General features: G+C 43.2%; 1 protein-coding gene across 1 annotated transcript; it reads left to right on the forward strand.

Annotated features, from left to right (window-relative positions):
* The first annotated feature begins 7,393 nt into the window (after positions 1 to 7,393).
* Positions 7,394 to 12,793, forward strand: LOC134204440 (uncharacterized). Its single transcript, XM_062679260.1, has 2 exons — positions 7,394 to 7,516; positions 9,789 to 12,793. Exons 1-2 carry the CDS (start codon positions 7,505 to 7,507, stop codon positions 11,754 to 11,756), a joined length of 1,980 nt encoding a protein of 659 aa, XP_062535244.1. The 5' UTR covers positions 7,394 to 7,504; the 3' UTR covers positions 11,757 to 12,793.
* Positions 12,794 to 15,311: the final 2,518 nt, after the last annotated feature.

A 15,311-nucleotide genomic window follows, 5' to 3' on the forward strand; every position in this document is an offset into this window, starting at 1 on the left:
CTTTCTTTGCTGTCTGAAGTTTTTGTTTAATAATATCAAGAATTTCCTGAGCTGTTATTCTACTGCACTTCACGAAATAATCAAATTTTACTGGATTTATGTGGTTTTCATTTTTTATTAAAATTTCTGTAATAAACTTGTACAATTCTTTAACATATTTTTGTTTCTCACATAACGTTTTATATAAATAATTTCTGTACGGGTTTTTGATGAAATTCGATTTAATTTTGATCAAATTGTTTAAATGACGTTCAATGTCACCCTCAATTTCCATGTGATACTAATGAATAATTTAAAACTCGTTCGTTGCATACTAAATCCAATTAAATTTTAGTTCCAAATTTATAAATATATGGTTTACAGGTTCCACTCACTAGATTACACAATATGCACTTTAAAATGAATGGTAGACTTTACATCAAAAGATTATAAAAAACTCACTTTTTTTTCGTTGACGGGTTTATCCATGTTCAGACGGGAGCGATGGTTGGTTCGTTCTTGCTGGAGTACACAGGGGTCACAGGGGCTCAGGCGTTGCGTTTTCTTATTGGTTACGGGGTCTCTCGCTGGGGTTTCGCAGGGGTCGCAGGGGTCACTATTGCGAAATCACTTCATTCAAATTCGCGAGTGATTTTGCCGCGATTTTATTAGCGCGCTTTCTCTCGCGTTTAACGATCGTTCTGTACAAGGCTAGTACTAATTGAAGCGCCATTAGGCCAATGATAATATTGAGTTTAATATCATGGCTCAGATGGAAATCTGTATGGACCTCTTGTGTGTTTATAATCGTGAGGTCATGATTTCCTTCCTGATTCACCTTTGGGGATGATTTCTGATTTCCCATTTCTTCTTCTTCAGAACAGCGAAAATGTCACAATATCGTTCTTATTCAACTTGTTTTCCATGCGCTTCGTAAATTTCCTTTGCTCTTTGATCACGTGCACTACGGTTTGCGATGATAAATAACTGGATTAAAGCTTAAATCCATTTTTTTTTGATAACTTATATCACTTCTGCAAACGTCCGGATTTTGATGCAGCACGATTTCAGTGTTCATTCCCTTGGATTCACTGTGTGCATTTTTCGCTATTTCACACATAAATTTGTCTATCTCACAAAATATTGTAGATAATTCACTTTAGCTGTTTCGCGAACATCGCGTATGGTAATGGCTAAAACTTCACTGTGCTTAAGATACAGGTACCGGCCACTTGACGCGGTCTGCCATGTAAAATAAAGACTATGATGTTTTGGTGGTTCTCACCAGACTGAAGCTTTATTCATTGTTTCGACTTAAGCTAGCCTTAGTAACTAATGAGGAGTCTGAAGTCCTATGTAAATTACAACCAATCAGTGATCGATGCACCGATCGAGAGAGAGAGTGAGAATAGGCATAGAAAGAGACCACCCATTTGGCTCTGCCACTCCGCAGGCAGCTTGAGAACGAGCATTGCCTGGAAACAGTCATTAAGTAACATTCTGTAAAATGACACTTTCCAACTGAAAGTGCTTATGCATTGAAACGGCCATCGAATCGACGGGTTGCTGCTTATGCAATGCAATGGCCATCGACTCGATGGGATGCTAACTGATAGGGTCTAGAATTTGACCCAGCATGGAACAACGTGCGAGTTCTGTTGAACTCAGGCATGGTTCGATGACATGTGTGAAGCACATGCCACACTCGATCTTCCTGCTGGCGCTTTTTCCTCCGGAAAATGCTAGGAACTTTTTTCAAATGGGCCTAATTGATTTTGACCTTGATTTTTGGAATGGCGATTGTGCTCTTAATTCAAACTATTTTGGTCAACTAATGCACCTAATAGAAAGAATATACTGCGATCCATCTGGTAGTAACGTCAGTTGAACGAAATTTGCTGCATAGAGAGAATATGAGTCGTTTCAAATTTCAAGGTCAAATACAATTACGCCTATTTGAAAAAAGTTCCTAGAATGGAGTTTTATCTGTTCCGCGCCCGTTTGTATCGTACCTCGTTCGCCCTCGTGCGGTGTTACAGCAGTCTCGCCCATGCTGCATTCTTCTGCTCAACTAACTGCTCACATTCGTCGTCATACCAGTCGTTTCTCTGATCCGGATCCACCGTGCCTAGTGCAGCGGTTGCGGTGCTTCCAATGGCGGATCGAATATCTCTCCAGCCATTTTCAAGAGATGCTGCGCCTAGCTGCTATTCCGTAGGGAGTGCCACTTCCAGCAGCTGCGCGTAGTCTTGGGCTAGTCTACCGTCTTGTAGCCGCCCAATGTTAAGCCGCGGCGGACGACTCCGACGCGTGTTGATCACCGTCGAGAGTTTTGAGCGCAGACATACTGCGACGAGGTAGTGGTCGGATTCAATATTCGCACTGCGGTAAGTGCGTACGTTCGTGATGTCGGAGAAGAATTTACCGTCGATTAGAACGTGGTCGATTTGGTTTTCCGTTACTTGATTAGGTGATTTCCATGTGGCCTTGTGGATATTCTTGCGGGGGAAGAAAGTGCTTCGGACTACCATTCCACGGGAGGCTGCAAAGTTTATGCATCGTTGGCCGTTGTCGTTCGATACGGTATGCAGACTATCCGGTCCGATGACCGGTCTTGTCACCGATGACGATTTTGACGTCCCGCAGTGGGCATCCATCGTATGCCTGCTCCAGCTGCGCATAGAACGCTTCTTTCTCGTCGTCGGATCTCCCTTCGTGTGGGCAGTGCACGTTGATGATGCTATAGTTGAAGAAACGGCCTTTTATCCTCAGCTTGCACATCCTTGCGTTGATTGGCTGCCACCCAATCACGCGTTGGCGCATCTTTCCCAGCACTATGAAGCCGGTTCCCAGCTCGTTGGTGGTGCCACAGCTTTGGTAGAAGGTAGCCGCTCGATGCCCGCTTTTCCACACTTTCTGTCCTGTCAAGCAGATTTCCTGCAGCGCTACGACATCGAAGTTGCGGGGATGTAATTCATCGTAGATTATCCTGTCGCAACCTGCAAAGCCTAGCGACTTGCAGTTCCATGTTCCAAGCTTACAATCGTGATCCTTTATTCGTCGCCTAAGTCGTTGCCGATTGTATCGAGTCGTATTATCTTCTATGTCGTTCGTAATAGTTGTTTTTAAAGGCGGCTTATTGGGCCTGCGCAAACCTCCTGTCTCGTCGGAGGGCCGTCGTGTCGGGGCTGTTTAGCGTCCCACCTAACACCAGGACTTGGGCTTGTGCGCTTTGAGCGGCACACGGTCGCTTTGGCGGAGCCTACTTGCGGATACATGCAGCTTTTTATAGAGGTTTAACAGGGCCCACTGTCAAACCCCACCACATCCTAGGCAGGCGCCACAACTCGCAGATGGCCTGGGGAGGGATCGTCAAGCCCTTGGACATAGTCCCTGCTGCTGTGTCAATCCCTGCCCTTCGTATTACTCCCTTCAAAGCGATGTTGAATAGCAGACACGAAAGACCATCACCTTGCCGTAACCCCCTGCGCCTTTTGAAAGGACTCGAGAACGCCCCTGAAACTCGAACTACGCACATCATCCGATGCATCGTCGCCTTGATCAACCGTATCAGTTTATCCGGAAATCCGTTTTCGTGCATTAGCTTCCATAGCTCGATCGATTGTATCATATGCGGTTAGATAAATCGATAAGCGAAGATAAGATAAAGCGAAGTCGATAAATAGATGAAGTGTGGGCACGTTGATTTCGCGGCATTTCTGTAATACCTGACGTACGGGGAACACCTAATCTGTGGTAGAGTGTTCACCCATAAATCCCGCCTGGTAGTGCCCTACGAACTCTCTTGCATTAGGTGCTAGTTGGCGGAATAAAATTTGGGAGAGTACCTTGTAGGCGGCATTCAGCAATGACTGCGCGGTAGTTGCTACAATCCAGCTTATTGCCCTTTTTGTAGATATGGCACACGACACCTTCCATCCAGTCATGCGGCAGAACCTCATCCTCCCAAACCTTAGTAATTACTCAGTGCAGCACTCATGTCAATGCCTCACCACTACCGTGTTCAAACAGCTCTCCTGGTGGTTGGTCAATTCCAGGTGCTTTGTTGTTTTTCAGCCGGCCGATCTCCTCCTGGATTTCTTGGAGATTTGGAGCCAGAAGTCGCATGTCCTGCGCGTGTACTTCTTGGTTCATTTCCATACCGCTACCGTTGTCTGCCACATCGCCATTCATGTACTCTTCGTAGTGCTGCCACCACCTCTGGATCACCTCACGCTCTTTTGTAAGAAAGTTCTTGTTTATCTTCTTACACATATCGGGCTGTGGCACGTGGCCCATACCTGAACGGTTTAACTTCTCATAGAACTTTCGTGCGTTATTAGCGCGGTACAGTTGCTCCGTCTCTTCACGGTCTCGATCTTCCTGCTGGCGCTTTTTCCTCCGAAAAATCTAGTTTTGTCTGTTCCACGCCCGTTTGTATCGTGCCTCGTTCGTCCTCATGCGGTGTTGCAGCAATCTCGCCCATAATGCATTCTTCTCCTCAACTAACTGCTCATATTCGCCGTCATACCAGTCGTTTATCTGATCCGGGGCATCGTACCTAGTGCATTAAGCGGGCTTGGTAGTCATATGACTACTGCTTCTGCCTCATACGCAGGAGGTCGTGGGATCAATCCCAGGTCCGTTCCATTCTCCTACTTTGTATCTTTCTCTTTATTTCTCATGTTCTAGCAATCGCTAGAACTGGAAATGGACTTCCATACCGTTTCCATTACTATTCCTATACCTTCAACTTGAGTATTCTAACAGTAATCTGCTAGAATTGGAAATGAACTGTAGAGCTCGTTTCCTTTATCCAATTAGAAATTCCATCAGTTACCTTCTCCTATCTATCACATTGGCAGCTCGTTAACCAAGACGGACCTCTGCCTCTCCAACCAAACCCAAAAAATCCAACAAATTCCGCATGAACTCGTGGCAAGTGCAGAGGTATATTCGGCTTGCAGTGGGCGAGTGATTGCATCATCATTTCCTCCCCTTCCCTACATTGACTTGCATTCTGACGTGGCAGGCGCCAGTATGACCTAACAAATGAGATCACCAGTACTTGTACATTGAAGATGTGTGCTAGTCCCAAGCAAACATCTGTTGGTTCCCTGTGCAAGAACAGCTGATCTGGTCATAATGGAGTAGCAACTACGAGCAGTCAATCAAGCTCAAGCTCAAGATCAAGCTCCTGGGGCATCGTACCTAGGGCAGCGGTTGCGGTGCTTCCAATGGCGGATCGAATATCTCTCCATCTTTAAGAGACACTGCGCCTAGCTGCTCTTCCGTTGGGAGTGTCACTTCCAGCTGTTGCGTGTAGTCTTGGACTAGTCTATCGTATTGCAGCCTCCCAATGTTTAGCCGCGGCGGACGACTCCGATGCATGTTGTACACCGTCGAGAGTTTTGAGCGTAGACATACTGCAACGAGGTAGTGGTCGCACTGCGGTAAGTGCGTACGCTCGTGATGTTGGAGTAGAATTTACCGTCGATTAGAAACTTGGTCGATTTAGTTTTCCGTTCCTTGATCAGGTGATTTCCATGTGGCCTTGTGGATATTTTTGCGGGGGAAGAAAGTGCTTCGGACTACCATTCCGAGGCTGCAAAGTTTATGCATCGTCGGTCGTTGTCGTTCGATGCGGTATGCAGACTATCCGTTCCAATGACCGGTCTATACATTTCCTCCCCTCCTACCTGAGCATACATGTCACTGATGACGATTTTGACGTCCCGCAGTGGGCATACATCGTATGTTTGCTCCAGCTGTGCATAGAACGCTTCTTTTTCGTCGTCGGGTCTCCCTTCGTGTGGGCAGTGCACGTTGATGATACTATAGTTGAAGAAACGACCCTTTATCCTCAGCTTACACATCCTTGCGTTGATTGGCTCCAACCAATCACGTTAGTACATCTTGCCCAGCATTATAAAGCCGGTTCCCAGCTCGTTGGTGGTGCCACAGCTTTGGTCGAAGGTAGCCGCTCGATGTCCGCATTTCCACACTTTCTACCCTGTCCAGCAAATTTCCTGTAGCGTCACGTCCAAGTTGCGGGGTATGTGATTCATCGTAGATTATCCTGTCGCAACCTTCGAAGCCTTGCGACTTGCAGTTCCATATTCCAAGCTTCCAATCGTGGTACTTTATTCATCGTACACCATTTCCATACAAACTTTAAATGACGTGTGCACAATCAAATTACATTGAAATTTGTTGAAAATTTAGGAGGATTATTAAAATAGCAAATGCAATCGTATAAGCAACGGGGGGCAAAAAAGTCAAAAATTGAATCACTCTAGTGTGTATGTGTGTGCGCAATAAAACTCACTCTTTTTTAAACACTTATCCTCAACCGATTTGCTCGCAACTCGACGAGGAATTCTATCCCATTGTTTCCTATTAAAAATTGGCCAGATCGCATATTGGGCTCAAAAGTTATCTTTTGGACTAATCTAGGACTAATCAGGGTTTTTCTTAGACATGAAAAAGTAATACCCTGTATTACGATTTGTAACAGATCCTATAGTATAGATTTTCCGGATTAAAACCGTGCCATCTTTGGTTTTCTTAAGTATTCCGAATTTTGGAAAATTATTCCAGTAACCTGCTTTAGATTTGAGTATCATGAAAGGTGTTCAACCATACATTTGGTACGTTTTGAAAATTGAATACTCTTCGTTGTCTCGATTTTTGTTTTTTTAGTCGTTATAAGTAGTTCAATGATATTTTTTCTTACCTTTATCCATTTACCACAAGTTAATTTGCCCAAGATAATAGTCGGAAAAGATAAACTACTATTTTATACAAACTTTCCGCAAACAGCAGCAATCTGTTCAAGAGGTACCTTAGGGTCTTTAAAGCCACGCGCGAACCACCATCATGTGCACAGCTCAAATGAACAGAAATATGAAGCGCAGCAACAACATACATTGGTGCATCATCATCATCATCTTGATCGTCATAATAGTAAATGCACCACTTTTTTCCAACTACACAGTTTGGTTCATTTGTTTGTTTACCCATATGCCAGGTATTGGTCGAAAACAAAGTCGTCACGCGACAGGCTCTTTAGCCCGTTGCATCGGCGCGCCATGGCTCAGCTGACTTGCTATTCGCATCGTTATTTCGCTATTTCCATTTCGTTTCCTCGCGTGGTGCAGCCGGAAAATAAACCTATCGGTAGTTAAGCCAGAAGAAAAGCGAAAGTACACCCGTAAGGCGTCAAGGCTTAATTAGTGCTAAAATTAAAACCTTTTACCAGTCGATTTTCCATGGTTTTTGTAAGTGCCTGTCACGAATACCAGCACAGACAGAAGGCCAGCACACGACTACTTCTGAAGACAGTGACTTGATTCCTTGTTGCGAAAAGCCACCCCACCGAGCTGGTGGGACCCCAGGAGGCACAATGGACAAAATTTCCGCCCGCCATGGTTGGACTGTTTAATTAATATATAAATAGATATGGGCCCAGGAAAACCGCAACCAGTGAACTTTCTTCTCTCAAACCATCTATACGTGTATCGCAATGAAGTTTACGGTAAGCTGAGACTGCTGTTTGGTGCTTTTGCTGGGCGGTGATAGAATGCTGGGTGCAAATCTTGGGTGTGACCGGAAGGCGTTCTGGGCGTGTTGCAAATGGAGAAAAGAATTGGATGAACATTTGGTGGAAACTAGAAGAAACTATGTGGACTCTTTCAAACAATAAAGTGATACTATGCATGGGATTATAAATCTGTGTTTTATTAAAAAAATGTTTTGGACAACATACAAAGGACAATAGAACCGCCATATCTGCTGAAAACGAACAACGTGAAGCTCAAAATATCAACAGTGCAAAATTATACACATTTCAATGATGGACATTAAGGATATAAAGTGCTAGAGCTTAATGTGAATAGAAAGCAACAAGGACAGTACAAATCAACGGAATTAGGTTCAAAAGTTTTGAAATGCATTTCAAAATGAATCACGTGGTGGTGGTGATGTGAAAAGATGGATGTTTAATTTCTATTAGACTAAAAGACATATGGTGATGCCCTCAATTGCTCAATTGCGACAAATATTTGAAAACCATAACACGTGTATTGTACATGGAAGATGAAACTATAGACACCTTTGAAGGATATTTAAAAAATTTGCAAAACGGTACAATAAGTTATAACTGATTCGAGTCGAAAAGCAAAGTGCACTCTCTCTTTCAAACTATTGAAAAAAAAGTTACTAAGCTTGTTAAGCTGCCGCTACTCGCATATCAGTCCCATTTCGGTTTTCGTCACTTTTGAGTTAACACCGTGAATAGCATTTAATTTTATCATACTTCCACATAACATGATACAAAATGAGACTTTGTTCGGGAGAAATGTGAAAAAATACCAAACCAACCATATTGAATATACCCGCATACTAGTCCCATTAAGAATTTACATAAGTGGATTGCTCTAAATTTAATTATTTTTCCATTGATTTGAATCGTTTTGCATTAACTCACTGAATGAGGAATGACTCTGCAAAATTTCAACCAGATCGCAGAATGTTTGAATTTATTAGATTTTTTTGAAGTTTTGCATGAAAAATGCGGTTTGAGACTTCATCGGCTATTATCTCAGTATGCGAAAAACCAATATGGGACTGATATGAAAGTACTGGCAGTAAGAATCATCATCAAAAGCGAATTACGATGAACCTGTAACACTTAAATGATACATTTGAGTTGCAGGGCAAGTAGCGGAATTAAATTGAAAGATTTTATAGTGTGTGGTCTTATGACAAGTGAAGCTATTGTTATAATAAAAGTCTGTTGTTATGTTAAAAGTCTGCGTCATGAGAGGCAAAAATCATATTAAATGACATTATGTCACATTTCGTGACATTTTGAGAATTTCCATTCAGTGTTGGTAAAATCGCGAGCCATCTCACTCGTAATTTTGCTGGTAAGCGTTACGCGTGAGTTTTTCATGGCGAAAAATCATGTCGCATCAAGTTAAGCATTGGAAATCAATCTAATACAATCGAACGATTATATATAAGAGAGCGTGAGAGTAAATCGTCAATTTCCCTTCTTGGGAAAAAAATGTTGCAAAAGGCAGTTTTTTTGAAAACTAAAGCGAAATACAACCAAATGAAGCATCCACCGGATATAATTATGTCATCGCTATTTGATGATGTATTTTTGAAACGAAAATACTTCCCCCATCCAGCTGGAGACTGCTTTTTCTCCTCGGTGTGTGGTTTTATTACTAGGGCTGGTACGAGCACGTGGCTGTCTTTCTCGTCAATGACTGAATGACGGTAATTTGAGCCTTAACACCTAGCATTAGACAACGGACAAGACATCCCCACAACATCCAGTAGGCCAATGGAGAATTTCCCACTTTACTAAAACTGTTTTACTTATAAGGGCGGAATCAAACCTACACTTCACGGCACGCGAATGCGCTTAGTTGACTGACCTGCTAACCGCACGGCCACGAATCCCAAAAAAAACTGATTCCCAATATTCACAACGATTCAAACAACCGCAAGAGTTAACATCCTGGATTCATTCATCAATGCATCGTGCACGATTCAAGTATTTTATTTGCATTTTTGTATAGTTTTTTGTTCGGAGCAGTTTATTAACGTTCTTCTAATAGAACAATAAAAAGCTAATCATTTGCGAAATGGTTTTTGACCGATGATTTCACCCACGGTTCTGCACAAAAAGCGCATTTTTTTCTGTAAACGAGTTTGCTTGCTCATAAGTGGGGGACAATGAAAAACGCTACACTCCGTGTAACTATTTAACTATTACTTGCTTACTCTCTTCCTAGATACTAGCCGCCTCCCTGGCCGTGGTTTGCACGGCGACACTTGCACTAGGGTCGAAACCGGCAGGTCATACTGGTGCTGACGGCCAACTCGAACAGACTCCAGCCGAAGATCGGCAGTGGAAAGTGGAAAAGCGTCATACCGGAAAGAAGATCCACATTTTTCTCGGCAAAGGGCCAGGAAAGAGCAAAAAGTCCAGTAAAAAGCATGTCGATAGCGACGGAGCAGAGACGCAAACACGTAAAACTCCCGAGTTGACGACACGGTCGGACAAGGTCGAAGATTTGGCCGCATCGGCTACATCCGACGCGCCAGACACTGCCGTTGGTGAGAGCCAACACTACGAAGTCCCTGAGCACAACATTGTGAAGGAGAAGATCAAGATCAAGCACCACCACCACCATCATCATCACAACCATGTGAAGACGGTGGTCAAAAAGGAACCCTACCCTGTTGAAAAGGTGGTTCAGGTTCCGGTCGAAAAAATCGTTCACGTCCCCAAGCCGTACCCAGTGGAAAAGATCGTAGAAAAGGTTGTGCACGTTCCGGTTGAAAAGATCGTCCACGTGCCGAAGCCCTATCCGGTTGAGAAGATTGTTGAAAAAGTAATCCACGTGCCCAAACCGTACCCAGTAGAAAAAATCGTTGAAAAGCCTGTTCATATCGCTAAGCCTTATCCAGTTGAAGTGAAGGTTCCGTATCCTGTGGAAAAGATTGTTCACGTCGACAAACCCTACCCGGTCGAGAAGATCGTTGAAAAGGTTGTGCATGTCCCCAAACCATATCCAGTGTACAAACAGGTTCCAGTACCATACGAAGTCAAGGTACCGTACGAAGTACCCAAACCAGTTCCCTACCCTGTCGAAAAGAAGGTTCCCTATCCAGTGGAAGTGAAAGTACCTGTTGAAGTCGAACGAAAGGTACCTGTCCCGGTAAAGGTGGAAGTCGAGAAGAAGGTGCCTGTTCCTTTTAAGGTTTATGTACCGGTCGAGAAGAAGGTTCCATATCCAGTTCCGGTCAAATCCCAGTCCCAGTTTCCATTTGACAAAGATATCGGATATGCGTCAACCAAACTACATCCATTCGAATCCCAGCATCATGAAGTGAAACACTACGGCGACGAATATTCTAATGGTGAGGAAGGGTATAGAAGAACTACTAAGACTACATATAAGAAAAAGTCTAAGAAACATAAGAAAACTGAGGAATATCAACAGCAGCAGCAAAACCAGCAACACTCAGCGCCAGTGACTGAAGATAATCATGAAAATCACTCTGGACTGTCCAGCTCTTATGCTAATAGCGGAAGCTCGGAAAACTCTCAGCTATATCAGAACGGTGCTCACTATTCGCATACCACGATATTTACTCATCCTCCATCGCCTGCGCATAGCAACTCTCAGCAGCAGCAACAACAACAGCAACAACACCAACAACAACAACAGCAGCAACAATACCAACATCAGCAACAGTACAACAGCCATGACCAACATCAGCAACAGTACAACAGCCATGAACAACATCAGCAACAGTACAATAGCCAAGACCAACACCAACAACAGTACGGCAGCCAAGACCAACAACAATACAACAGTCAAGAAAACAGCAATTACTTCAATCAGCAACTTCTTCAATACAGCCAACAACCCAAATATGGACCATCGACATTCCCCCAACAAAACGACTACCAATCGCAAGCAGCTAGCCAGGAGAGTCACTACCACCACACCGATCACTATGGGTCGGGTACAACCCAACAAGAGGTGATTGTGACCCCACCAGCAGCCAACGGACAACTCACATACGACATGTCACAACAAGCTATGCCACAAGCGTTTACCCTCACCGCACCATCCAATCCGGGAACCACGTTGCAGCTCGAATCCCAACCCCAGCCATTCCAACTCGTCCAGTTTTCGCCCTTCCAGTTCCAAACGCCCACCGGATTCTCGCTGCCGACCGCTAGGTAAAACATTTTCCAATGCAACGTGGTAGAATGTTTCGCGAAGAAAAACAAGACTGCAAATCAACCCCCATCCCCCCATGCACGGTTACCAGTTCGGAAGGAATCCCTCCGATATCATTAACTATTTATAGGTATTGTTTACAACTTAAGCTCCGCCTATGAAATCTATTTTTGTAAAATAGTATTGTTGTTGAACCGTTCTCAAGTGTCCTAGTGGTTAAGCCTCTCAGCCAGGTTAGCATAACTTCAAACTCGTAGGCCACTTATGCACTGTTCCGAAGATCACCACATCGCCACGTAGCTTGCTGACCATGTGCTGATTTTAATAATGATAGAACATACCAAAGCTCATTATCAATGTAAGCGTGATATTAAGATAATTTTCTTTTCTCGGCTCCCATATTTTCCTGCATGAAGAAAAAGAAGCATATAGCCAATAATGAGACAGCGGAACAAAAGCGAAGCTCTAGATCGTTTAGCAGATTAAGTATTGTGTCGTTGATAGGTTTTGGTTGGCTGGTTTCAAATCCAAGGTCAAATTCCTTTCAATACATTGAGTGAATGATAATCGTTTCTAACCATGAGTGCTTTTCAAACTTTTGTTTTCAAGTTGCTAAAAATGAGGTCAGAAAGAAATTAATGTATTTTCGATCCTTTTGAATTTATGCTAAAATCTATCACATACCATTTTCCCCTATTTACAAACTCAACGTACTGAAGCAAATTTGACCTTAGATTAGAACTCGGTGATCCATAATTTATCGAAAATATAATATGATCTTAAGGACATACGAATGTTTCGATGTGCTATAAAAAAAGACAGAAAAATCTGATGTTTTATACTCATAATTATTCCAACCAAAGCACAATAGAAAACCATTGAACCCCATAGCCATTCCGACAGCTTTCGGTTAGGAAAATATTGCCTTGAAAAGAGAACTTACAAATAGAAAATCTTTGTGTACATATTATACTTCCTTCTATTGAAGAAACTGTTTGTGGTAAGGCAGATTGATTGCTAATAGTTGCAAATACAAAAATCGAAAGTAATGATTCATGTTTATTGTTTTGAAGAAATTCCCATCACGCTACCGTATAGGGTAAATCACTACTTGGGCCTATGGACCCGGTTCCCGGCTCACTGCACAGAAAACTAATGATTTAAACTGTTTGGAAATCGTAGGTTTATGGTTGATAATTTTTAAAAAGTCTCCCATTTATTTTTCACAACACTCAATATTTTTCTATCACTTGTTTTACTCCTAATTGATTCAATTGTAGAAAATAAAAATGTAGAATTCAAAATTTCACTCTCCGATGCCACACCACTGAGCCGGAGTGATTCTTTCCACTTTTACAAAACGGTATTATCGAATAAACACCTACCTGAAAATCGTCACAGTGCTCGATACAACCATTGTATGAAGCTGTTAATCACCACACCATAATTCTAAACACCCGCACTTCAATTGTTCTTATTTGTTCGTTTCACTAGAACTAATTTAAACATACTAAAATACATTTTAAAATGTATTCACAAACCGAACAAAAATTCACCTCGGCCCAAGAACTTCTAGCCGCACCGTGCTGCCAAAAGGCCAGGATTATAAAAATGATCCTTCACCGTTAATAGGAAAATTGTCTAATATGTTGACGTTATCATGTTATTTATAGTTCTCTCGATTTTAAAAGGTGAAATAAATATTGTTTTAACGTATTTGGAAGAAATTTGGATGAGTTTATATATCTTCTCAACCAAATAAAAATGATTATGAATAATACCATCTGGCATCTTGTTGTCGTGGAACGTGCATATTTTTGTTTACATCGCATTTTCTACCGTCCCGAGAGAGAATGAGAGTAAAATGTTGAGAGATTGAGTGAAATTTTGCTTAGGCCGGGAACTGGTTTTTTTGTATGCCGGATTGGGAATCGCTATGACTGAAATGAGTGCTGCACCTCGTTAATTTAAATCAAATAAAAGCTTCTTTGAACGATATTTAGAACGAATAGCTATTTTTTAAGCAGAAGTGAACCCCAATGCAGTATTATACAGCCTACAAATTTCAGAAAAAGTTGCTTCCTGTCATAAATATCAATTAAATAATGCAGTCGTACGCATGTTAGGCCGGGAATGGGGTAAGAAACCCTATTCACCATTGTTAATCATTGGAGTTGAATGTTAACATTCCTGGAATCGTTGTCGAGAACCATTTCCATCGGGTTACTGTCCGACATTCTAGCTACATGCCCGGCTCACCGCAGTCGTCCGATTTTCACGTTGTGAACGATGGATGGTTCTCCCAGCAGCTCATGCAACTCGTGGTTCATTCGCCTCCTTCACGTACCGTCCGCCATCTGCACCCCACCGTAGATGGTACGCAGCACTTTCCTTTCGAAAACTCCAAGTGCGCTTTGGTCCTCCACGAGCATCATACAGGTCTCGTGTCCGTAGAGAAGTACCGGTCTAATACGCGTTTTGTAGATAGTCAGTTTGGTACGGCAGCGAACTCTATTCGATCGAAGCGCTTTGCGGAGCCCAAAGTACGTACGATTTCTTGCCATGATGTGTATCCGAATTTCTCTGCTGTTATCGTTATCGGCGGTCACCAGTAAGCCCAAGTACACGAATTCTTCAACCACCTCGATTTCTTCACCACCGATAGAAACTCGTGGTGGGTGGCTTACATTGACCTCTCTTGAGCCTCTTCCTATCATGTACTTCGTCTTTGACGTGTTGATGACTAGTCCAATCCTTTTAGCTTCGCTTTTCAGTCTGATGTAGGCTTCCTCCATCCTCTCAAAGTTACGTGCCATAATATCTATGTCGTCGGCGAAGCCAAATAGCTGGACGGACTTATTGAAAATTGTACCACTCGTGTTAATCCCTGCTCTTCGTATTACCCCTTCCAAAACGACGTTGAATAGCAGACACAAAATACCTTGCCGTAACCCTCTGCGGGTTTCTAAGGGACTCGAGAATGCCCCTGAAACTCGGACTACGCACATCACCCGATCCATCGTCGCTTTGATCAACCGTGTCAGTTTATCCGGCCACAGCTGGTCCCGATCGATTGTATCATATGCGGCTTTGAAGTCAGTGAATAGATGATGTGTGGGAACGTTGTATTCGCGGCATTTCTGCAGTACTTGGCGAATGGCGAACACCTGGTCCGTGGTGGAGCGGTCGCCCATAAAACCCGCCTGGTACTGCCCCACGAACTCCCTTGCAATTGGTGCTAGTCGACGACATAAAATTTGGGAGAGTACCTTGTAGGCGGCGTTCAGCAATGTGATTGCGCGGTAGTTGCCACAATCCAGCTTATCGCCCTTTTTGTAGATGGGACACACGACACGTCTAGGTCTTTGCCGATTATATCGAGTCGCATTATCTCTTTTATTGTTCGTAATTATTGGTTTTCCAGGCGGCTTATTGGGCCTGTGCAAACCTCCTGTCTCGTCGGAGGGCCGTCGTGTCAGGGCTGTTTAGCATCCCACCTAACACCAAGACTTGGGCTTATGCGCTTTGAGCGGAACACGGTAGCTTTGGTGGGGCCTA

The sequence above is a fragment of the Armigeres subalbatus genome, unplaced genomic scaffold, assembly GCF_024139115.2.
Source record: "Armigeres subalbatus isolate Guangzhou_Male unplaced genomic scaffold, GZ_Asu_2 Contig58, whole genome shotgun sequence".
Classification (NCBI taxonomy): Eukaryota; Metazoa; Arthropoda; class Insecta; order Diptera; family Culicidae; genus Armigeres; species Armigeres subalbatus.